The sequence below is a fragment of the Macaca nemestrina genome, chromosome 8, assembly GCF_043159975.1.
Source record: "Macaca nemestrina isolate mMacNem1 chromosome 8, mMacNem.hap1, whole genome shotgun sequence".
NCBI classification, from domain to species: domain Eukaryota; kingdom Metazoa; phylum Chordata; class Mammalia; order Primates; family Cercopithecidae; genus Macaca; species Macaca nemestrina.
Genome location: NC_092132.1, coordinates 114,746,478 through 114,773,606, shown reverse-complemented (window position 1 = coordinate 114,773,606; position 27,129 = coordinate 114,746,478). Strand labels below are relative to the sequence as shown.

Here is a 27,129-nt window from a genome sequence, read left to right as displayed (position 1 = left end):
TTCTAGGAAACATGAACTATTGCAGAGCTTAGAACACTAATTTTGCTTTACTGGCACAACCTTTATATATCCTGATTAAGGACTCTTCTCCTGACCTCCTTACCTGGACTACCGATGGTGAATAGGACTTTAAGTCTCTGAAAGATAAGCTGTCCTCTGCCCAACACCCTCCGCCCCCCAATTTGGGACTCCCTATTTATGACCTCCCTTTTCCCCCTTTTTGTTCATGAGCAAGAGGGAGTTTGAACTCAACCACATGGAGGTAATAATTTACCCAACTGGTTACTAGAATGCCAAACTAGATTGTGTTTATCCGGGGCTACCACCATGTTTCAAGGCAGTTGTCACAACCACCATCCTTATAAAAGCCACCGAGAAAATAGTAGTGGGATTTCCTCTCACTGTTTATGCTCCTCACTCAATTAAAGCCCTTCTCACTTCTCGCCAAATCCAGTATCTTTCAGCCAGGCTACTGACTGCCTATGAAATACTTCTCTTTCCCAACCTATTTTCTGTTTTAATCTCCTCAACTCTGTTCCTCTTTTACCTTCACCAGAAGATTCTCTATGACTGCATTACCTTTACACTCTTCTTTCACCCCATATGAATTTAAAGGAAATGCCCTTACCCAATTCTGATTTTGTCTGGTAGATTGATGGGCCTTTTTTCAGAGACCCTACTGGCTTCTATTAAGCTAGGTTTGCAGTTGTTTCCCTGCAAACTATTGAATCAGGCCTTCTGCCCAACAGGCAGAATTCAATGCTCTTACCCGAGTTTACCTGTTGGCCAAAGATAAAACTGCAAACATTTACACAGATAGCAGGTATGCTTTTTGGGTTGCTCATGATTTTGGAATTCTCTGGAAACAGAGGATTTCTAACCTCTTCTGGACTGCTCATCAGAAATAGAGACCACATTTTGTTATTTCTTGATGCCATTCAAGTTCCTAGGGCTCTGGTCATCATTAAAATTCAAGGCAATTCCTTTTGACATACCGAAAACAGCAAAGACAAACATCTAGCTGAGAGTGCAGCTAAGTCTGCAGCCTTAAACCACACCTCCTCTTCTGTTATGACTGTCTTAATCCAGACTCCATCCTTACATCCTGTTCTAAAAATCTCTTGAAACAACATCTCAAAAAAGTGCTCAGAACTTGAAAAGGAAAATTAGACAAAACGAGGCTGTATCTATAATCCCAAATCCCAACTATGGGCTAACCCTAACAGACATTCAGTCCTTCTAGAAAATTTACCAAGGGTCACTCTTACTTTTGTATATAACCCCACCATTAGAGTTCTGACCAAAGGATCCAATGGTGTAAACAGTGCTGTTGGGGATTCTCCCTGGTGATTGCTTCTCAAGTTAATATATTAGGCAAAATTCACTCTTATACAATGCAGGGAAGTCCTTAAGGGCTACCTCAGGCAAATTCCCATTGCGAAAAGGGCCTTTCTAAAACTGACTACTGACTTTATCCAATATTCCCTTTCTCAGTGATACAAATATGTACTTGTCATGATAGATATGTAGTTTTACAGCGGGAAAGCTTTCTCCTGCAGACAAGCCACAGTGCTGCCAGTAGCCAAAGTACTTCATGAGAAAATTACCTATGGAGTTCCACCAAGTTCCATAGTGATCAGGAAACTCATTTTACTGGCCAAGCATTAAAATGAGTTGCTAATGTTTGGCCTATTCTATGACATTTCAGTGGTGCTTACCACACCCAATCTTTTGGGCGTGTAAAATGAACCAAGAGAATATTAAACTCAATTGGCTAAAATTACAACCAGCTTCAATCTGCCCGGGCCCGAAGCTCTTCCTCTGGTTTTGGTAATTGTGAAGTCTATCCCCACCAGAGTTGCTTTTCCCCTTTTGAGGTGGTCACAGGTCAATCCATATATTTAACCGAAGAAATATTTTCCCCTACTCAGATACAAGGAGATCTCCTGACCTGCTGCCAAGTCCTGGAGGACTTGTTAAGGCTCTAAAGACTAACAGCTGGTTGTGAGTCCCTTTACAGTCATCAACCAGGAAATGAACCCCAATATCATAATGTCCAGCCTAAAGACTTTATGTATTAGAAGAGATATTGCTGAATGACTCCCTCCAATCCCACTAGAAAGGTGCATTTCAAGTACACTTAATTAACCCATTGTGCTGCTAAGATACAGGTCATTAACTCCTGAGTACATATATCTCACCTAAAAACAACACCAGACTCTGCTGAGAACTGGACTTCAGCATCAATATCTGACACTAAGCTCAGGTTGACTAAAGCTTCAATGCCAAGACAAGAAAAGGATGACAACTGAGGTAGACTGCCCTCTCACAAAACTCCGGGCCTATATGGTCTGGATGAATCAATGTTCATATTTACCTTATAATATTCATTGTTCTTATCACTTTAGGAGTTTTCATGATTGTTACTATCCACTGTAAAATAGAACACTTATCTTTGCTTTACTTATTCTAAACTAACGTGCCCAGTCTTTATGATTACTTTATAACTGTTTCCATTATTATAACATTAGCAATCTTATCTATCCTGGATATCTTACGCCATGCTGGGATAGTTCCGTGTATTCCAATACTTAGACACCCATAAGCCTTTGCAAAACTAGAAGACTTTTTGCCTGGCTAAACTCTTTGTTCCAGAGCTTTGTGAATGGTTATGTTGATTAGTCCAGTTCAAAATACATTTTACTCTCTTCTTTATAACTGCGCCTTGGTCTCACTGCACAGACTGACACGGTAACACTTTGGCTAAGCTGCCCTAAAGTGTTGTTACAAAAAGAAACCTATCAGATGGTTAGATTCACCAATAACTTCCCACATTCATTCATGGTAAACATGTGACATTGACAATACTTGTCACTGACTTCTCATGTATCCTTAACATCACCACTTATCTGGACCAACTGCTTTCCCTGTTGACTCTGAGTCCAATCGCCTCAAGACTCAAATATTACCACTTCTTGGTTTAATTTGTCCCATGTTATTAATGTTACAAATCCATTCTATACCAGTAGACCTCCTCGATCTTTAAACTACTGGATAGATAAATATAGTCTAGATTGAATAAAGAAAGGTATGTCCCTACTATTCAAATGATTCATGATTCAATTCAATACTGTCAACATTTACCAGGAATAAATTAATTAGTGAACACACCCTTGAGGGCATCGCTTGTGCCTTCACCAAGCTTTGTGTTTATATGGGACATAGGGTCTGATCTGCCTGGATAGGGATGGGCACACCATTGCCTCAACAGGTTACACATAAAAGGTTCAGACTTGCTTATGAAAAGACCCCTGCTCTCTCTTTATTATAAAACTAAAAGGTCTATGCTAACAGGATGTAAAGATAATATAGGTAAAAACATCCTAGAACTATTACTTCTAAGTGCTTGGGTTTATGTTACTAGAGATATAATTCAAAAACCTATCCACTACCATTGGTTAGATAGCTAATGACACTGTAGAAAGCCTTAGAGCGCAACAAAAAGTTTCTGAACTCCCTTGCTCAAGTAATACTAAATAATACGATTGCCTTAAATTTTCTCCTAACCAAACAGAGAAGAGTCTGCACAGTGGCCCATGTAACCGGTTACACTTACATCAACACCTCAGATAAAGTAGAGGTTCCTATAAAAAGAATTTCCAAACAAGCGAAATCGTTATGAGATATACAAACTACTGATCCTCTCCATCTATTTAGTAGGCTTCCTGTCAGACTGGAACATCCTTTTCACGCTGACATTCAAGTGCTTGTTATAATCACAGTCTTCATCATATTTTTCTTCCTAATAGTTAAATTACTTAAGCAACTGCTGTAAGTCTACTGTTAAAATCAGAATTATGGCAGCATAAGGTATTCAACTGATAGATAAAATAAACCTACAAACCTAGCTACAGTCTCATCCCTACAGTGCTGTTCTGGTGCAGGAATGTGTATATGTATGAAGACAGCTGTGCTAGTTAAAAACAAGTGTTACAATCTCCCACTGTAACCCTGATGCCTATGACTTCCCTGTGTCACTGGAGTCTGTGAAGTATTTCACTGACAGGTACCAGCCACAAGCTTGTTTACTTAGTCTCCGTAAAACATTTTAATAATCTTCCTGCCAGACTGCAGTTTTCTCCCATCTCCAACAAAATATTTTTAACCTGTCTACCCTTTTCCCCTGCCTGGCCTAAGTTATACAGTTAGCTCTAAGTCTCTCTGCCACATGAGTCTCTTCAAGGGACTTGATATACTCAGAACAGGTAGCCATGCCACCCTGGCACCAATATGGGACACAGTGTAAATTGGTCATCAAGGCTGCCTACAGCAGGTTTCAACTAACAGGGAAAACAATGAATATAAATATTCCAACAGGCAGCCAAAATGGACTCCCTGTGGCTAAAATGAGATTTAGCAAAAAATAGAATCTCATCCGTAGCAGGATGGAGGATCAGTCACATATCCCAGTGTCATTAATTGCCATAAGATTTCTCTCTGGTAATTAAGCAGAAATAAACCCCTGAAAAGCATTCCTGAAACAACTGCAGCTGGGAAATTTCCCAGCTGACCCTGACAGGCTGCTAATGCTAGTCAACACCCCCAACACCCCCGATGCCTGCGCCTTGCAGTCCTGCCATACCTCCAGTTGAACAGACGACTGGTCATTTATTGATAAACAGCCACAAATCTCAAGTCAGTTTTAAGCAGTTTACAGAGACTATGCACAGACTATCTTTGTGTCCTATTGGTTCTTTTTGATGTAAAAAGCCAAATTCTGCCTCATTTTAATACTAAAACCCTACACCAAAGTGAACATTGAGTGCATGTTACATATATTTTCGCACACTGTGCAGGCACTTGACTTCCTTCACAAATATTCACAGATTTTCCCCAACCCTGCTTAATATGCAGGTAAGGCTGACTCTGTAAGATATGTATCAGCTCCCCCTTCCTTCTGCGGAACATGCACTTTTGATTTTCCCTGAAAGGGCATTTCCCAAGCTGTGGATTGCTTCTCTCTCTAAAGTAAAGTATCCTTTCTTTCCTCTGTGGACCTCACAGTCTTTTGTTCATAGATCATAGATGAGACTTCGGCCCACACATCAGTGGACAGGAGATGTTTTAAGATGGCATAAGGTATACAAGCAACAAACTGCCAAACCACCTAGGAATGAATCCAGCTATTTGGTTTGGTTTTGTGTGATGAGCAAGGAGAAAGGGTAAAGTGGTTGCTACAGACACTGGTTATCTGATCATGTGGCCATGAAACAAGAGCAGCTATGGCAGGTGGATAACGAACACCTTAGACCCTGGGGAGTCAAGAGTAGAAGGAGAAAAAATTAAAGTGTCAGCTCTCATTTGTGGGACAGTTGGGCTGACCCTGTCGACTCACAATGCGTTGGTGATCATCTTGTTCCGGGCTATCACCACTGTTCTTAACCTAAGTACTGGATACCCACCCCTATTAAGGAAACTTTTCTTAAGAAAACCTTAACCTGAGACCTTTCTCTTTTTTAATTTAAGGATCTTATTTTTTATTTCTATAGATTTAGGGGGTACAAGTGCAGTTTTGGTCACTTCTGGGCTTTTAGTTTACCCATGACCCAAATAAAGTACATTGTACCCAAAAGGTGTTTTCTTGTCCCTTACGCTCCTCCCACCTTCCCACCTTTCCAAGTCTCCAGTGCCTACTGTTCCACTCTCCATGCCCCTCTGTACATGATTTGTTGATGTTACAGGTAGGCAGCTGCTACCCAAGATAAAGTCCTGCACACTAATATAGTTTCCTTTAGCCACATCTTGTTAAATATGAATGTCTCCATTACTGTCAAGGAAAAGAAAGACTCTCTTGTGTATTTCGCTCAAGCCCATAGCTACGCCTCTGAATTATATGGCTTGCTGGACCTGTCAACTCAGTAATCGTCCTGGCAAAAACCATTAGTTATTACTCTGAACACTTTAGAAATAGATTTCCTCTCACAGGAAATAATAATTTCCCCCCACTACAAAATGCTGCTGAGAAAAAAAAATCAGACATAAATAAATGAAGGTGTACACCTCAAACATATCTAAAGATTCGATGCAATATCTTTCAGGAGATCAGTCTACTTTGTTTTTGGTACCAACTGAAAAAAAGTCAGAAATTTACAATAAAATTCAAAGGACCCAAAATACTCAAGACAACTATGAACCAGAAAAACAGTGTGAAGAATATACAATAAAATATCTCAAAAGTTAATAAGAAATGTGTATTTGTCCTGTGTCCAAGTGTTCTCATTGTTCAATTCCCACCTGTGAGTGAGAACATGCGGTGTTTGGTTTTCTGTCCTTGAGATAGTTTGCTCAGAATGATGGTGAACATCACACACTGGGGCTTGTTGTGGGGTGGGGGTGGGGGAGGGACAGCATTAGGAGATACACCTAATGTAAATGCCGAGTTAATGGGTGCAGCACAGCAACATGGCACATGTATACATATGTAACAAATCTGCACATTGTGAACATGTACCCTAGAACTTAAAGTATAATAATAAAAAAAAGAAATGTGTATTTATCAAGATAGTGTACTATTGGTACAAGAGGAGCAAAAGCAGAAACATGCACATATGTTCACTTGATTGATGATCAAGGGTATGATTCAGTGTAATAAAGAAAGGACAGTCTTCAAATAAATTGTGAATATTTAATTTAATAACTGTATGTGTATATATGTGTGTATACACACACACACATAAACTACAAACTGATTGCATATCTAAATGAAAATGATAAAAGGTATGCCAAATATCTTGAGAAAAACAGAGCAACACACATTAAGTCCTATGTGTTATCTGTAAGTATTTGCTGCATGGCAAATACTTAGAGGCTTAAAACAATGGGTCATTTATTATTTTATGTTTTCTTTGGGTCAGGAATGCAGGTGTGGCTTACATGGCCAATTATGGCTTAAGATCTCCCACACAGTATTGTTAAGATGAAGCTCTCCTGGTTCTGAGTGCTGTTTAATTCATGAATTATACTGTGCTTCAATAAACTGCTATATTTCTCTAAAGCTTTTCTTTTCACAAATGGAAGATATCTCTAAAAAAAGAACCAAATGGAAATTTTAAAGATATCAAATATTGCAATGAAAAATTAACTGGATCTCTTAATAAAAGGAAATATTAGTGGTCTTGAAATATAATAGTCAAATATATCCATATCAAAGCATGGAGTGAAAACTGAAGAGAAAAAAAAAAAGAGCTTCCATGAAGAAAGAGCAAAACTTTCACTAGTCAAACAAAAACATATTACGAAGCTGAAATAATGCAGTTTTCAATGGAAACACATTAATGTTTTAAGTAAATTGTTTACATAAAAATTATATTGAAGAAAGTGTAAGAATATGAAAGACATTTAACATATCAATCAGCATGAGAATATATAAATAAATAGAAAGGAAAAAGGTGGGGCATGGTGGCTCATGTTTGTAATCCCAGCACTTTGAGAGGCCGAGGCAGGTGGATAACCTGAGGTCAGAAGTTTGAGACTAGCCTGGCGAACATGGTGAAATCCTGTCTCTACTAAAAATACAAAAATTAGCTGGTGTGGTGGCAGGTACCTGTAATCCCAGCTACTCCAGAGGCTGAGGCAGGAGAATCGCTTGAACCCAGGAGCCGGAGGTTATAGTGAGCTGAGATCACACCACTGCACTCAAGCCTGGGCAACAAGAGCGAAACTCCGACTCCAAAAAAAAAAGAAAAAAAAAAAAAGGAGAAAATACAAATAAAATAAACCTTTCACAGGAAAGGACAGACATTTCACAGCAAAGAAAACTTACAGGGTTAGTAAAACTTTGAAGATATAATCAATGTTACCAGCAATTAAGGAAAGTCTAATTGAAACCACAAAGAGATAATATTTTACACAAATACACTGGCAAAAATGACAAAGTCTGGCAATATTATGTGCTAAATAGGGTATAAAATAAACAACCTGTTATACAGTAAACAGCCATTGGATGTGTTAATTAGCACATTTATTTTGAAATAAATTTCCCATTGCCAAGGGATCATCCACCCACTTGATCACCCAGAAATTCTACATCTAAGTGTGTAGCCAGAAGATGCTTATGTACATCAAGAGTTAAATACAAGACATAATAAAACTCTTCAGAATGCGAGGGGGAAAAAAACCTATGAGCACTCCAACTGCTCATAAATAGAAAAAATCAGTAATTGTATATTTCCATACATACTGGATTATTACACAAAAAGTGAATAAATTAGTTGTGTCACACAAAATTACATGGATATTGTTAGTAATATAGGGGATGAAGAAAACAGTCCCAGAATATTAGGCTACATTTTTTAAATGGTCTAAAATTCAAAGCTAATAAAAACTATGCTCAAATTATAAAATGATATTGTTAAATTAAAAATATGGATAGAATTTACTTTTTGGATAGAAAAGGGTGAAAAATTAGGAATAGTTGGGCCATGGATGTATCATTATTGTATCATGTATATTATCATAAATGACAATGAACCAAAGACTATAATTAGTTTAATTCTTTGGAAGCAAGTTAACATAAATGAAATTGCTACAGATGCAAGTACTAAAATTAGGAGGTAAGAAAATAAATGAAAACACACATGTAACAACTTAGCCACCAATGTAGTCACTTTGGTGGAATGTAAGGGATGATTAGATGATGATATTATTGATGCTACTGATGTGTGAGGTACTAAAAAGCGATATTGCTACCATTGCTTCTAAAATGATAAAAATCTGTTTTTTAAATTGATGTCACACTTACCCGGGGCTTAGACTCTAAACATTTCAAATTTAGGATGAGTCAGTTATTGCATGCCCCATATCTCTCTATCTTATATTTGAAAAAATAGTAAATATTTTTTAAAAATTTCCTCCTTATATATATCATATCTATATCTATAGACTCCATAAAAAATAAACACAAAACATAATGAAAGAACAAATCTTTGGATAACCTGTAAGCTTTGCCACTAACCTTTCTATAGCCACAATCACACTGCTCTGTAGGTTCCAAAATTCCATTGCCACAAGTTGCAGATTTTTGGTAAGTCATTTCTGAAATTGTTTTATCCTGAAAACATTTAAGTTCAGGCTGCAGAACTATCTGTTTAAATTCATCCATGCTGCAACTGCTAAAAAACTTCATACCATGGGATCGTCTAAAATTAAATTGTACTTCTTAGATAAATGTACTAAAAGAATCAAAGTAATACTCCTCAACAAAGTACTACGAATTCTGAACTACTTCAATTAGAGAAGAGCCAAAAGGAGAAGAGGGTGCTTTTATTTTTAGTACAGGTGATAAGCAAAAAATAAATTATTTTGTATTGTAATTTGATATGATAGACACTGAGAGAGTAAAGAAAGTTAAAATGGTAATGCACTTAATAATATTTGGTACACAATAAGCTCCATTTGGGTATATCCTATTATCGTCAACATTAAGAAACAAAATTTGGTTGATTGCACTAATGAAGAATCATAGTTACTTGTTCTTTGTTAAAATTAATCAAAAAAGTTATTCCAATACTTAGGTATGTAAATTGGACAAATTCTAGATTCCTTTTACTTTGTTTTAATTTTTGTATTTCTACACATTTAAGTATACTGCTTAATGTGTAATTTTGTGTAATTTTGTAATAATCTCAAACTTAAAAGAAATAATGCAAATATAGCCCCCAAAATAAATTTTGTTTTCTGAAACAGATAAGAGGCCAACAATGTGTTCTGCGAACACTAGATACATCTATATAGTTCTTACATAGAAATGGGTTATTCTACCTCAGCACTCTAGACCCTTCAAAATCATAAAATAAAGATGTATTATTAATATCTAATCCTTGAACTCCATTCAGATTTTCCCAAACATCACAGTCCTAGCATTTTATAGCAAAAGAATCCAGTTCAGAATCAAGCATTGCAAAATTCTCATGTCTTCTTAGTTCTCACATCTCCTTAGTTTAGTTGCTTTTCAAACTGCTTACTACCTAGGTACTATTTCATCTGATGACGCTGAACAGTTTTTCAATTAATGCAAGTAGACTATTGTAAGGTAATCATTAGCATCCACTTTTTCTCTAAATAATATCATTGAATGTAGAACTGTTAAGCACATTTTCTACAACATTCTATACTTTCTTTAATGTCTTAAATAAGCATATTTGTATCTAAAAAAATTTCTTAAATTATATTGCAAGAGGTTCTACGTCAAGGAATACTAGAAATATTTCTTAAGAGAAAACATAGAGTTGATAAAAACAACTCCTTACATCGCATCAGGATTCATTATGCATGTAGGTCCTGGACAGTAACAATTGTAGATATCATCATATGTCAATCCCAGATTAATTCCAAGCAACTGTGCCATAACAACTGAAAAGGCCTCTACAGTGATTTTCTTTGGATACTAAATAGAAACAAACAAACAAAAACTCAGATTTATTGCCTAAGATTTTTTTGTTCATTTCTTTGATCTTGTCAAATGTTTCTGGCCACACTGCATAAATGCAAGTGCAAATTTTAAAAACTGCTATTTATTTACTTAGAAATAAATTATTTCTAACTATTTACTTAGAAATAAAAATATGTACAATTTTCTATTCCTTTTGAGTGACAATATGTTTAATCAAAATGGCATTGACCTAAAATAAGAATAATTCAATCATATATTTTTATGACGTACTATTCAATTTAATTTCAGCAAATTTCAGAAAACATTCTGAGAAGTGGGAAGATTATTTTAGTAACTACAATATTTCTCAAGAGAACACTTGGAAAAGATATACAGATTTTGGAGAGTTGAACTGGCAATCAGTTTTGACCTCAGAAACAATTTGCGAAGAGTCAATTAATTTTTTAAAGCAGAATAATATAATATCTTACCAGTAGCATTTCTACAAACTTCCAGAAACCTTGTCATTACCTCTATATTTTTTCCTATTTCTGAACATCATATAGTGAAAATAATACCACATATAGTCTTCTAGTAAGGGTTTCTCTCACCACAAATTTAAGGATTTTCCACATCTTACTGTGGTTTATTATTTAAATCACTGGGTAGTATTCCGTTGTATGGATGTTCTAAAGTTTGCTCATCCATTCACCTGTTAAAGGATATCTAAGCTACTTCCAATCTGTGACAATTATGAATAAAGCTAAAAACACATATGTGAAATTTTTTTGGTGGATAAAAGTTTTTAACTCATTTAGGTAAATACTAAGGAGGATGATTGCTGGATCATATAGCAAGGGTAAGTTGAGTATTGTAAGAAACTGTGAAACTGTTATCCACAGTGGATATCATTCACATTTCTGTCAATAATAAATGACAGTTCCTGTTGGTCTCACAGAATTTGGTGCTTCCCATTTTTAATGTTGACTGTGACTGGTAAGCTACTTTCTTGTCTTTTTCCTGATCTAAGTAGTAACGTGTTATTTACTCAAAATATGTTGTTTCCTGGTTTTTTTTTTTTTGGATGCTCTCTTTAAGTTAAATAAGTTCCCCTGTATTTTTAGTTTGCTGAGTGTTTATTATAAATAGTCTCAGATTTGTTTTTTCTGAATCTACTACTAGAATCATATAATTTTTCTTTTTTAGTCTACTAATATAATGGAGGACATTATTTTATATTCATATGATAAACCAACCATGCATATCTGGGATAAATCACATATATATGTACATTATTGCTATATATATGTATGTTACATACATTATACACACACTTTTGTTGCCCAGGGCTGAAGTGCAATGGCGCGATCTTGGCTCACCATAGCCTCTGCCTTCTGGATTTAAGCCATTCTCCTGCCTCAGCCTCCCGAGTAGCTGGGATTTTAGGCATGCACCACTATGCCACTATGCCCGGCTAACTTTTTAAATTTTAGTAGAGATGAGGTTTCACCATGTTGGCCAGGCTGGTTTTGAACTCCTGACCTCAGGGGATCCACCCACCTCGGCCTCCCAAAGGGCTTGGATTACAGACGTGAGCCACTGCACCCGGCTCTGGTTTTAATTTCACATAGCTGAAAGAGGTACTGAAGTAGAAAAACCACTGACACAATCCCTCGTCAATCTTGTGGCAGCAGTGGCATGGTGCAAAGAGCATTTCTTTGTGCTGGTGAGAGGAGAGTGCAGCAATTGTGAGGCATTGAACTCAGTGCTGCACTGTTATAGCAGAAAACAAAACTGGGCCAAACTCAGCTGATGCCCACCTATGGAAGGAGTATTCAAACCAGCCCTAGCCAGAGAGGAATCGCTGATCTCAGTGGTTGGAACTTGAGTTCCTACAAGACTCACCACCATGGGCTAAAGTGCTCTAGGGCCCTAAATAAACTTGAAAGGCAGTCTAGGCCACAAGGACTGCAATTCTAGGTGAATCCTAGTGCTGAACTGGGTCCAGAGCCAGTAGACTGGGGGCACATGGCCTATTGAGATACCAGCTGGTGTGACTAAGGGAGTGCTGGCATCACCTCATCCCTAACCCCAGGCTGCAGAGCTCACAGCTCCAAAAGAGACCCCTTCCCTCTGCTTGAGGAGGGGAACGGAAAGAGTAGGGAAGGCTTTGTCTTGCATTTTGGATGCCAGCTCAGCCACAGCAGGATAGGGCACCAGTCAGAGTCCTGAGGACCACTTTTTAGGCCTTAGTTCCTGGATATCATTTCCAGAAGGAACCACTGCCTTGAAGGGATGGACCCAGTCCTGAAAAACATCATCACCTGCTAACTGAAGAGTCTTTGAGACCTGAATAACCAGCAGTGATACCCAGGGAGTGTGCCATGGGTGTTGGGTGAGCCTGTGAGACTTGCTGGCTTTGGGTGAGACTACATTCTCAGCTGTGGTGGCAACAGGGCAAGACTCCTTTGCTTGAGAAAAGTGGAGGGAAAAGTAAATGGAACTTTGTCTTGCACGTTATGTAGCACCTCAGCCACAGGGCAGCAGACCACCAAGCAGGCTCTCCGGGTCCCTGATTCATTTCTGGACCTGCCCAAGGCCAGAGGAGAGCCCAGTGCCCTGAAGGATGAGTCCCAGGTCAGGCAGCATTCACCACCAGCTGACTGAAGAGCCCTTGGGCATTAAGGGAACATTAGCAGTAGTCTGGCAGTGCTCTCCATGGGCCTGTGTTGGTGACGGCAATGGGGTGAGGCTCCTCACCCAGTTTGTCCATACATGACAAACAATATGCTCCTGAATAACCAGTGGGTCAATGAAGAAATTAAGATGGATATTGAAAAATTTCTTTAAACAAATAATAATGGAAAAATGACATACCAAAACCTGTGGGATATAGTAAAAGCAGTATGAAGAGGGAAATTTATAAGTATGCACACCAAAAAAGAAGTAAAACTTCAAGTAAACAACCTAATTTGTGTCTTAAAGAACCAGAAAAGCAAGAGCAAACCAAATCCATAATTAGTAGAAGAAAAGAAATACTAAAGATCAGAGCAGAAACAAATGAAATTGAAATGAAGAAAATAATATAAAAGATCAAAGAAACAAAAAGTGGTCTTTTGAAAAGTTAAACTAAATTGACAGACCTTTAGCCAGACTAAGAAAAAAAAAAAAAAGAGAGAGAAGATCCAAATAAATAAAATCAGAGATGAAAAAGGAGACATTACCACTGATACCACAGAAATTCAAAGGATCATTAGTGGCTACTATGAGCAACTATATGCCAATAAAATGAAAATCTAGAAGAAATGGACATATTCCTAGAAACATACAACCTACCAAGATTGGACCATGAAGAAATCCAAATCCTGAACAGACCAATAACAAGTAACAGATCGAAGTGATAATAAAATGCCTTCCTGGAGAGAAAAGGCCAGGACTTGATCGCTGCACTGCTGAATTCTACAAAACATTTATGAAGAACTAATACCAATCTTACTCAAACAATTCTGAAAACCAGAGTAGAAAGGAATACTACCAAACTCATTCTATGAGGCTAGTACTACCTTGATACCAAAACCAAAGACACATTGAAAAAAGAAACCTACAGGCCAATATCTCTGATGAATATTAACCCAAAATTTCTTAACAAAATACTAGCAAACCAGATTAAACAGTGCATTAAAAAGATAATTCTTCATGTCCAAGTGTGGTTTATCCCTGGGATGCAAGGATGGTTGAACAGATGCAAATCAATCAATGTGCTACATCTTATCAATGGAAATCAAGGACAAAAACCATGTGATTATTTCAACTGATGTTGAAAAAGCCTTTGATCAACTTCAAAATATCTTCGTGATAAAAATACTCAAAAGCGGGGGTGCACCCAAGATGGCTAAATAGGAACAGCTCCAGCCTCCAGCTCCCAGCGTTAGTGACACAGAAGACAGGTGATTTCTGCATTTTCAACTGAGGTACCGGGATCATCTCACTGGGGAGTGCCGGACAATCGGTGCTGGTCAGCTGGTGCAGCCCGAACAGTGAGAGCTGAAGCAGGGCGAGGCATTGCCTCACCTGGGAAGTGCAAGGGGGAAGAGAATCCGTTTTCCTAGCCAAGGGAAACTGAGACACACAACACCTGGAAAATCGGGTAACTCCCACCCTGATACTGCGCTTTACCAAGGGTCTTAGCAAATGGCACACCAGGATATAATATCCCACAGCTGGCCCAGAGGGTCCCACAACAACGGAGCCTCCCTCATTGCTAGCACAGCAGTCTGAGATCTAACTGCAAGGCGGCAGTGAGGCTGGGGAAGGGGTGGCAGCCATTGCTGAGGTTTAAGTGGGTAAACAAAGCCACTGGGAAGTTTGAATTGGGTGGAGCCCACTGCAGCTCAAGGAGGCCGGCCTGCCTCTGTAGACTCGTCCTCTGGGAACAGGGCATAGCTAAAAAAAAAGCAGCAGAAACCTCGGAAAAGGTAAATGCCCCTGTCTGACACTTTGGATCTCCCAGCATGGAGGTTGAGATCTGAGAACAGACAGACTGTCTGCTAAAGTGGGTCCCTGACCCCTGAGTAGCCTAACTGGGAGACATCCCCCACTAGGTGCAGACTGACACCTCACACCTCACACAGTGGGGTACACTCCTGAGACAAAACTTCCAGAGCAAAAATCAGACAGCAACACTCACTGTTCAGTAATATTCTATCTTCTGCAGCCTCTGTTGCTGATACCCAGGCAAACAGGGTCTGGAGTGGACAACAGGCAAACTCCAACAGACCTACAGCTGAGGGTCCTGACTGTTAGAAGGAAAACTAACAAACAGAAAGGACACCCACACCAAAACCCCATCAGTACATCATCATCATCAAAGACTAGAGGCAGATAAAACCACAAAGATGGGGAAAAAGCAGGGCAGAAAAGCTGGAAATTCAAAAACTCAGAGCGCATCTCCCCCTCAAAGGAACGCAGCTCATCACCAGCAATGGAACAAAGCTGGACAGAGAATGACTTTGACGAGCTGAGAGAAGAAGGCTTCAGTCCATCAAACTTCTCAGAGCTAAAGGAGGAACTACATAACCAGCACAAAGAAACTAAAAACCTTGAAAAAAGAATGGATGAACAGATAACTAGAATAATCAATGCAGAGAAGACCTTAAAAGAACTGATAGAGATGAAAACCATAACAGGAGAAGTACGTGACAAATGCACAAGCTTCAGTAACCGACTCGATCAACTGAAAGAAAGAGTATCAACGATTGAAGGTCAAATGAATGAAATGAAGCAAGAAGAGAAGTGTGGAGAAAAAAGAGTAAAAAGAAATGAATAAAGCCTCCAAGAAGTATGGGATTATGTGAAAAGACCAAATCTACGTCTGATTGGGGTGCCTGAAAGTGAGGGGGAAAATGGAACCAAGTTGGAAAACACTCTTCAGGATATCATCCAGGAGAACTTCCCCAACCTAGTAAGGCAGGCCAACATCCAAATTCACGAAATACAGACAATGCCACAAAGATACTCCTCGAGAAGAGCAACTCCAAGACACATAACTGTCAGATTCACCAAAGTTGAAATGAAGGAAAAATGTTAAGGGCAGCCAGAGAGAAAGGTCGGGTTACCCACAAAGGGAAGCCCATCAGACTAACAGCAGATTTCTCGGCAGAAACTCTCTAAGCCAGAAGAGAGTGGGGGCCAATATTCAACATTCTTAAAAAAAAGAATTTTCAACCCAGAATTTCATATCCAGCCAAACTAAGTTTCATAAGTGAAGGAGAAATAACATCCTTCACAGACCAGCAAATGCTTAGAGATTTTGTCACCACCAGGCCTGCCCTACAAGAGATCCTGAAGGAAGCACTAAGCATGGAAAGGAACAACAGGTACTAACCATTGCAAAAACATGTCAAAATGTAAAGTCCATCAATGCTAGGAAAAAACTGCATCAACTAGCAAGCAAAATAACTAGCTAATATCATAATGACAGGATCAAGTTCACACATAACAATATTAACCTTGAATGTAAATGGACTAAATGGTCCAATTAAAAGACACAGACTAGCAAAGTGGATAAAGAGTCAAGACCCATCAGTTTGTTGTATTCAGGAGCCCCATCTCACATGCAGAGACACACATAGGCTCAGAATAAAGGGATGCAGGAAGATCTACCAAGCAAATGGAAAACAAAAATAGCAGGGTTGCATTCCTAGTCTCTGATAAAACAGACTTTAAACCATCAAAGATCAAAAGAGACAAAGAAGGCCATTACATAATGGTAAAGGGATCAATTCAACAGGAAGAGCTAACTATCCTAAATATATATGCACCCAATACAGGAGCACCCAGATTCATAAAGCAAGTCCTTAGAGACTTACAAAGAGACTTAGACTCCCATACAATAATAACGGGAGACTTTAACACCCCACTGTCAACATTAGACAGATCAATGAGACAGAAAGTTAACAAGGATATCCAGGAATTGAACTCAACTCTGCACCAAGCGGACCTAATAGACATCTACAGAACTCTCCACCCCAAATCAACAGAATATACATTCTTCTCAGCACCACATCACACTTATTCCAAAATTGACCACATCGTTGGAAGTAAAGCACTCCTCAGCAAATGTACAAGAACAGAAATGATAACAAACTGTCCCTCAGACCACAGTACAATAAAACTAGAACTCAGGGCTAAGAAACTCAATCAAAACCGCTCAACTACATGGAAACTGAATAACCTGCTCCTGAATGACTACTGGGTACATAACGAAATGAAGGCAGAAATAAAGATGTTCTTTGAAACCAATAAGAACAAAGATACAACATACCAGAATCTCTGGGACACATTTAAAGCAGTGTGTAGAGAGAAATTTATAGCACTAAATGCCCACCAGAGGAAGCAGGAAAGATCTAAAATTGACACCCTAGCATCGCAATTAAAAGAACTAGAGAAGCAAGAGCAAACATATTCACAAGCTAGCAGAAGGTGAGAAATAACTATGATCAGAGCAGAACTGAAGGAGATAGAGACACAAAAAACCCTCAAAAAAATCAATGAATCCAGGAGTTGGTTTTTTGAAAAGATCAACAAAATTGATAGACCATTAGCAAGACTAATAAAGAAGAAAAGAGAAGAGAATCAAATAGACGCAATAAAAAATGATAAAGGGGATATCACCACCGACCCCACAGAAATACAAACTACCATCAGAGAATACTATAAACACATCTATGCAAATAAACTAGAAAACCTAGAAGAAATGGGTAATTTCCTGGACGCTTACACTCTCCCAAGACTAAACCAGGAAGAAGTTGAATCCCTGAATAGACCAATAGCAGGCTCTGAAATGAGGCAATAATCAATAGCCTACCAACCAAAAAGTGTCGAGGACCAGATGGATTCACAGCCGAATTCTACAGAGGTACAAGGAGGAGTTGGTACCATTCCTTCTGAAACTATTCCAATCAATAGAAAAAGAGGGAATCCTCCTTAACTCATTTTACGAGGCCAACATCATCCTGATACCAAAGCCTGACAGAGATACAACACAAAAAAGAGATTTTTAGACGAATATCCCTGATGAATGTCACTGCAAAAATCCTCAATAAAATACTGGCAAACAGAATCCAGCAGCACATCAAAAAGCTTATCCACCATGATCAAGTGGGCTTCATCCCTGGGATGCAAGGCTGGTTCAACATACGCAAATCAATAAACATCATCCAGCATATAAACAGAACCAAAGACAAAAACCACATGATTATCTCAATAGATGCCCTTCATGCTAAAAACTCTCAATAAATTTGGTATTGATAGAATGTATCTCAAAATAATAAGAGCTATTTATGACAAACCCACAGCCAATATCATACTGAATGAGCAAAAACTGGAAGCATTCCCTTTGAAAACTGGCACAAGACAGGGATGCCCTCTCTCACCACTCCTATTCGACATAGTGTTGGAAGTTCTGGCTAGGGCAATCAGGCAAGAGAAAGAAATAAAGGGTATTCACTTAGGAAAAGAAGTCAAATTGTCCCTGTTTGCAGATGACATGATTGTATATTTAGAAAACCCCATCATCTCGGTCCAAAATCTCCTTAAGTTGATAAGAAACTTCAGCAAAGTCTCAGGATACAAAATCAATGTGCAAAAATCACAAGCATCTTACATACCAGTAACAGAAAACAGAGAGCCAAATCATGAATGAACTTCCATTCCCAATAGCTTCAAAGAGAATAAAATACCTAGGAATCCAATTTACAAGGGATGTGAAGGACCTCTTCAAGGAGAACTACAAACCACTGCTCAGTGAAAGGAAAGAGGACACAAATAAATGGAAGAACATACCGTGCTCATGGATAGGAAGAATCAATATCGTGAAAATGGCCATACCACCCAAGGCAATTTATAGATTCAACGCCATCCCCATTAAGCTACCAATGACTTTCTTCACAGAATTGGAGAAAACTGCTTTAAAGTTCATATGGAACCAGAAAAGACCCCGCATTGCCAAGACTATCCTAAGCCAAAAGAACAAAGCTGGAGGCATCACCCTACCTGACTTCAAACTATACTACAAGGGTACAGTAACCACAACAGCATGGTACCGGTACCAAAACAGAGATATAGACCAATGGAACAGAACAGAGTCCTCAGAAATAATACCACACATCTACAGCCATCTGATCTTTGATAATCCTGACAAAAACAAGAAATGGGGAAAGGATTCCCTATTTAATAAATGATGCTGGGAAAAGTGGCTAGCCATAAGTAGAAAGTTGAAATTGGATCCTTTCCTTACTTGTTATATGAAAATTAATTCAAGATTGACTAGAGACTTAAATGTTAGACCTAAAACCATAAAAACCCTAGAAGAAAACCTAGGTAATATCATTCAGGACATAGGCATGGGCAAGGACTTCATGTCTAAAACACCAAAAGCAATGGCAACAAAAGCCAAAATTGACAAATGGGATCTCATTAAACTAAAGAGCTTCTGCACAGCAAAAGAAACTACCATCAGAGTGAACAGGCAACCTACAGAATGGGAGAAAATTTTTCCAATCTACTCATCTGACAAAGGACTAATATCCAGAACCTACAAAGAACTCAAACAAATTTACAAGAAAAAAACAAACAACCCCATCAAAAAGTGGGCAAAGGATATGAACAGACTTTCCCAAAAGAAGACATTCATACAGCCAACAGACACATGAAAAAATGCTCATCATCACTGGCCATCAGAGAAATGCAAATCAAAACCACAATGAGATACCATCTCACAGCAGTTAGAATGGCGATCATTAAAAAGTCAGGAAACAACAGATGCTGGAGAGGATGTGGAGAAATAGGAACACTTTTACACTGTTGGTGGGACTGTAAACTAGTTCAACCATTGTGGAAAACAGTGTGGTGATTCCTCAAGGATCTAGAACTAGAAATACCATTTGACCCATCCATCCCGTTACTGGGTATATACTCAAAGGATTATAAGTCATGCTGCTATAAAGACACATGCACATGTATGTTTATTGTGGCACTATTCACAACAGCAAGGACTTGGAGTCTACCCAAATGTCCATCAGTAACAGACTGGATTAAGAAAATGGGGCACATATACACCATGGAATACTATGCAGCCATTAAAAAGGATGAGTTCGTGTCCCTTGTAGGGATATGGATGCAGCTGGAAACCATCATTCTCAGCAAACTATGCCAAGAACAGAAAACCAAATACCGCATGTTCTCACTCATAGGTGGGAATTGAGCAATGAGAACACTTGGACACAGGAAGAGAAGCATCACACACTGGGTCCTATTGTGGGGAGTGGGTCAGGGGGAGCATTAGAAGATATACCTAATGTAAATGATGAATTAACGGGTACAGCACACCAACATGGCACATGTATACATATGTAACATACCTGCACGTTGTGCACATGTACCCTAGAACTTAAAGTATAATAATAATAAAAAAATACTCAAAAGCTGGTATAGAAGAAGCAGGCCTCAAAATGATAAAAGCCATATATGACAGACCCACAGTTAGTACCATGCTCACTGAGGAAAAACTGAAAGCCTTTCCTCTGTGATCTGGAATATGAAAAGGACACTCACTTTCTCCACAATTATTCAACATAGTACTGAAAGTCCTAGCTAAAGCAATCAGACAAGAAATAAAGGGCATCCAAATTGAAAAATGAAAAGTCAAATTATCCATGTTTGAAGATGATATAATCTTATATTTGAGAAAACCTAAAGATTCCATGAAAAAACTATTAGAATTGATAAACAAATTCAGTAAATTTGTAGGATACAAAATCGACAAACAAAAAATCAGTAGCATTTCTATGTACCAACAGAAAATAATCTGGAAAAGAACATTTTAAATGTGATAACATTTTCAATAGACACCAATAAAATTAAATACCTAGAAATTAACCAAAGAAGTGAAAGATCTCAGTAACGGAAACTACAAAGTATAAAACGCTGATGTAAGCCATTGAAGGTTGGGCGCGGTGGCTCACGCCTGTAATCCCAGCACTTTGGGAGGCTGAGGCCGGCGGATTACGAGGTCAGGAGATCAAGACCATCCTGGCTAACACGGTGAAACCCCATCTCTACTAAAAATACAAAAAAATTAGCCGGGCGGGGTGGCGGGCGCCTGTAGTCCCACCTACTGGGAGGCTGAGGCAGGAGAATGGCGTGAACCCGGGAGGCGGAGCTTGCAGTGAGCCGAGATCGCGCCACCACACTCCAGCCTGGGCGACAAAGCGACACTCCGTCTCAAAAAAAATAAAAAAATAAAAATAAAAAAGACAAGGAGGTCTCAGGCAGCCATGCCACAAAAGCCAATAGTCATTTATAATGGGCCAGGCGCGGTGGCTCACGCCTGTGATACCAGCACTTTGGGAGGCCGAGGCAGGCGGATCACGAGGTCAGGAGATCGAGACCATCCTGCCTAACACGGTGAAACCCCGTCTCTACTGAAAAATACAAAAAACTAGCCGGGTGAGGTGGGAGCGCCTGTAGTCCCAGCTACTCGGGACGCTGAGGCAGGAGAATGGCGTGAACCTGGGAGGTGGAGCTTGCAGTGAGCTGAGATCAGGCCAATGCACTCCAGTCTGGACTACAAAGCGAGACTCAGTCTCAAAAAAAAAAAAAAAAAAAAAAAAAAAAAAAAAAAAGAAAAAGAAAAAAGAAAAGAAATTGAAGTGGAAACAAAAAAATGAAAAGGTATTCCATGTTTATGGCTTGGAATAATCCATATTGCTAAAATGCCCATACTACCCAAAACAATCTCCAGATTCAATGCAAACCCTCTCAAAATACCGATGACATGATTCACAGAAATAGAAAAAAAAATCCGACAATATATATGGAACCACACAAGTCCCAGAATAGGCAAAGCCAAAATAACAAAGTTGGGGGAATTACATTACCTGACTACAAATTATGCTACATAGCTACAGTAACCAAAATAGCATGGTACTGGCATAAAAGCAGATATTTAGACCAATCGAACAGAATAGAGGACCCAGAAACAAATCCACACAGCTACAGTGAACTCATTTTTGACAAAGGTGCCAAGAACATACACTGGGGAGAAAACAGTCTCTTCAATAAATGGTGCTAGGAAAACTGGATATCCATGGGCAGAAAAATTAAACTAGACTCCTATCTCCCACCATACACAAAATTCAAATAAAAATGAATTAGAGTCTTAAATCTAAAACCTCAAACTATTTAACTACTAAAAAATTTAGAGAAATTAGAGAAATTCATGAAAGGATGAATCTGTTCATGGATTAAAGTATAAACAGGCTATCCTAAGAATGAGACTGGTGGCTTTATAAGAAGAGGAAGAGCATGCCAGCTCAGGTCCCTTGCCACGTGATGCCCTGTGTCACCTTGCAGCATTTTCATCAGCCACAAGCACTCACCAGATGTGGCCCCTTTACCTTAGACTTTGCAACTTCCACAACTATAAGGAATAAATTTCTCTAAAATTACACAGTTTAAGGTATTCTGTAATAAGCGATAGAAAATTGATTGTTAAGACAGTATTTATCCAAAAGTAATAGAATCAGAATATCCAGGAGATATATGTGCTTCCGTGTTTATTGCAGCATTATATACAGTAGCCAAGATATGGAAATAACCTAGACATCCATTGTCAGATGACAGGATAAAGAAAATGTGGTATATACTTACAATTAAATACATTTCAGTCATCAAAACAATGGAAATTCTGTCACGTGCTACAACATAGATTAACATTGAAGAGATTATGTTAAGTGAAATAAACCAGTCACAGAAAGAACATACTGTATGACTGCACTTATATGAGGAATATGAAGTTGTCGAATTGATGGAAACAGAAAGTTAAATGGTGGTTTCCAGGTGGTTAATGGGTATAGAGTTTCAGTTTTTTTTTAAAAAAATGTTCCAGAGATTTGTTTCACAACAGTGGGAATATACTTAACACTACTAAACTGTACTTTTGAAAATGGCTAGAGTTATACATTTTATGTTACCTGTTTTCACTCCCAGCAAGAAACCTCTTGAAAAATTACATTTGATTTCCCAAATCTAAAAATACAGTTTTCAAAGATTTATCAAAACAGTGTGAGAGATTACCAGAGCAATTCCTGTTGCAAACTTTGGATCGCATGCCATTCCATGATATGTTGCTCCCACATAAGTAGAATGGTTCCTATAACTGAATAATGAAATTTTTCTTGTGGATATGTGTATTTCAAAATAGCAGTAACTTACTCACATTTTATGAGTTGGATTTCTATATAAAGGTATGCTTTCTCCAAAACACAGAAATTACATATAATGGCTTATGCTTTCAGTCATTAAGATTTGGGTATCCCCTATAGTTCATACAAAGTTAAGTCCTAAAAGTTGTTTAACATTATCTAATACACAGCCCAAAACCTAGCAGTGCCTGATTCTTTCAAAAAATTAATCATCACTGGAAGGATATAATTAATTCCATGATATAAAAGTCAAAAGTGTTTATTGCTGTAATTTGTATATAGTAAACTAACTCCAAAAGTGTGAAGTAAGGTAGGACTGAAAGCGATAGAGATAAAATATGCATCAGATGTACGAAGAGAAAGAGAAGTAGGGTGTAGAAACTATCCTTACATATTTATATTGTAATATTTCTCTGCAATCCTAGAGACTCTTTATTCCAATACATTGATAAATATATTACACATATTGCTTAAGGTCTTTAAATTGGGTTTTTGATTTTTGCACATGAAATAATCAAGTTAGTAAAATGAAAATATGTAAAGACTTTTGAAAGATACAGACCAAGTAGGTAAATAGCTATATCTTAGGTCAGTATAGAAATACCAGAACGAAACCACAGGGAGAATAAAGTAGTCTGTTTTAGTTTTTTATTAATATTTCATATTGTAAGAAGCATTTTATGCAATTATTGCATTCAATGAATTAACTTATATTTATGTAATGTTAAAGTGATCGTTTCAATTATTTACCAGTGAGAAGGTCTTTACAGAGAAGTATCATGTTTTTATCACAAGACTTTCCATTTTTCAGCTTATTACATTTCTATAAGTAAACAGTCTACTATGAGCTACTATGATTTAATTAGTGTCTTACATGGTTATTAGAATCTTAATATTTTACAGTTTGCCAACACAGTCTTGAGATAGCTTTTTAATAATTTTTGTTATATAAAATTTATATATAATTATTATAGCTAAGATAATTTGATCAAACCTTTCTAAATATGAATAAAGTACCTACATTAATAAGTATGTCATATCATGAGACCTTTGAAACAAAAGTTTTTGTTTCCAAAGCAAAAATCGCTGCAGTATTTCATCAGCATGACCACTTGTTGAAATCTTATTTTGATCTGACCAGATCTCCAAGGAAGACAGCATAACTGTTATATTAAGCTGGGAAAACATCTGAGAACAGAAATTACGTGTTTTACAATTTTGGGTAACCATAAATATGACATTACTTCTCAATATCTAATGCTAATATATTTAATTTACTATTTTTTGAAGATAAAATCATTGGTGGATAAAACTAGTGGTTGGGCTACATTTACATTTTTACTTTTTGTTAAAACGTAAATGCTATATATATGTACACAAACACAAACAATTTTACTTCATTAATTGCTATATTACTTACTTAAATATAAAATATAAATACTTACAGTATTGATAAGACCAAAGATTTGGAAAACTTTCTCAACTGCAACTGCCACTGCAGAGCCCATATAATCATACTGAAAGACAAATTTTGTTTCTTAATCATTAGTAAAAACAACTAACTATCACATTTTAAGTGGATTTAAATATAAACGTAAAAGTAACTCAGTGGTCAATTGAAGAGGCCCTAAATAGAATTAAAATATATCACAGCTTACCAGGTTTTAAACATCGGCCTAGTATTTTATAAATTAATCAATGATATTAAAATGAGGTAATTGTGATTATCTTCCTCTTTACAGATAAAGAAATTCAAAGTCAAAGTATTAAGGTATGAAGAGTGAATAACCTACTGGTTAGCCCGGTGTGGTGGCCGGCGCCTGTAATCCAAGTAGCTAGCTTTTAAAAAATTTAATTAATTAATTAATTTAAAATTTCAATTTGTATATTGTTGTTTTTTATTGTCTTTGTCATTTATTTACTGTTTAGTCTGTTGATATTTTGTGATTATATATCAATCAATTGTATATCAAAATATCAATTTTGTGACTATATATCAATTACATATCAGTATATCAGTTGTGTTTATATATCAATAATCACAAGATATCAAGACCAAACACTAGATGACAAAGACAATGAAAAAACAACTATATACAAATTACAAATTTAAAGGACCCATAAAATATAAGTACATAGAAATATTAAAAATCAAAGGATAAAAACACATCATCTAACATCAGGAAAATACTACAAAAGAAAAAATATGTTATGTGATAATTATATTAACTAACAATACATTGATAAGAACAAAACTTAAGGGCAAAAAATGGACATGCTTATTGCAACGTATTAACAAAATAATTCATCAGGGAGATGGAGACTTTTAAAATTTGCTTATAACTAAAAACGTGGCTGCAAAATATATAAAACAAGATTTAACACAATTAAAAATAGAAGTTGACTACCATACTGAGATATTTTACATAGGTCTCTTAATAACAAATAGATTAAGAGGACAAATTAATAGGAAAGATACCCAAGACTTTAAAAACCCAAAGGAATGTTGGATAAAATATACATACATAGAAGCTTATATACCACAATGAGAATATGTATTTTTTTTCAAATACAAGTAAAAGTTTTATGCACATTGATTCATATTAACCAATATCAGGCCATAGAACACATCTTTGAATAAGAAACAGAGTGTCACTTAAATCACATTATCTGAATACAATGCAACTAAGTTATAGTGGACTTGATAAAAATATTTTAAAAATGCTATTTTTAATGAAATGAATACCTCTGTTGTGGTTATATGAGATGATAGGCTTATTCTAGGTAAATACACACTAAAGAATGTAAGAGTAAAGCTTCATGATGAGCTTTACAAGTTACTTTCAAATGTAAACATAGAGTGCACAAGTGATGATGGGATACAATATTAATAAAGTGAGAAAAGAGAATAAGGGTCCTTTTTGTATTATTTTATTCTTGTAACTTTTCTGAAAGTTTCAAATTATTTCCAAAAGAAATGTTTAAAAAGTGAAGATGAAATAAAGACAATTTCAGATGAAAAGAAACTGAGGAGAATCCAGCAGGCTAAAGAGGAATATCATACATTAAGACCTACTAGAAGATATGAAAAGCTCTGCAAGTGAAAAATGTGTGTGTGTGTGTGTGTGTGTGTATATACATTTTCATATATATTCATATATATGAAATACTTTTGAAATATATATGAAATACATATGTATGAATATTTATGAATACATATTCATATATATAATACTTTTTATTTCCTTAATTTCTTTTTAAAATCATTGAATATTTAATTTTTAAAAATCTATTTTTCAGTTTATAACACATGGAGAGGTAAAATATTTAAAAACAGAATCATAATGACTTACTAGGGTTAAATGAAATTTTACTGCTCTGAGGCTCTTACATTATTAATGAAGTGGTATAACATTAATTCTAGATCATGATAAGTAAAGAATACTAATCAGAATCCCTAGGGAAACCACTAAGGTTGGAGACTGGAAAGAGAAGCATAGCAAAAAATAAAAATAAAAATAAAAAAAATAAAGGTTAAATATAACCCATTGATCCAAGTGTAGGAAGGAAGAAACAAATAAGCAAATAATTGATGCGATGTAAGAACACTAATAGTAAAGTATTATTTAACCTACATCCATAGTTATCAATTCTTTTGAGAAAAAAAATCAACATTCTATGATTCTTCCCATTTTTAAGATACAGAACTTCTATCAGAGATGGTAAGCGACTATAAAACATAAAGTAATCTTCTGAGGGATAATATTTAATAACAAAGATTTCCAACTGAGTAATAAAATAACTCACTTAAAAATAGAAATAGATTGAAGAATTTCAATCAACAATTGGAGTGGATCTAAAAGTATCTGCAGCTAGATATGCTACAATAGATTAGAGTGTAGTGGAACCCTTCCACGTGAAGTTTATACATTACTG

At 36.9% G+C, this 27,129-nt stretch overlaps 1 protein-coding gene across 4 annotated transcripts in view; it reads right to left on the bottom strand.

Annotated features, from left to right (window-relative positions):
- The window catches only part of LOC105476551 (A disintegrin and metallopeptidase domain 3-like), an 80,953-nt gene that overhangs the window by 34,624 nt on the left and 19,200 nt on the right, over nt 1-27,129 (bottom strand). For 3 of the 4 annotated variants that reach the window (XM_071068352.1, XM_011732566.3, XM_071068354.1), the window contains 5 exons: nt 24,639-24,710; nt 24,215-24,381; nt 23,066-23,147; nt 10,308-10,444; nt 9,014-9,197 (listed from right to left, as the gene is read on the bottom strand). In XM_071068352.1, coding sequence (XP_070924453.1) covers nt 9,014-9,197; nt 10,308-10,444; nt 23,066-23,147; nt 24,215-24,381; nt 24,639-24,710 — 642 coding nt within the window. The remainder of the gene's footprint in view (nt 1-9,013; nt 9,198-10,307; nt 10,445-23,065; nt 23,148-24,214; nt 24,382-24,638; nt 24,711-27,129) is intronic. The other variant, XM_071068353.1, reaches the window with a different exon arrangement.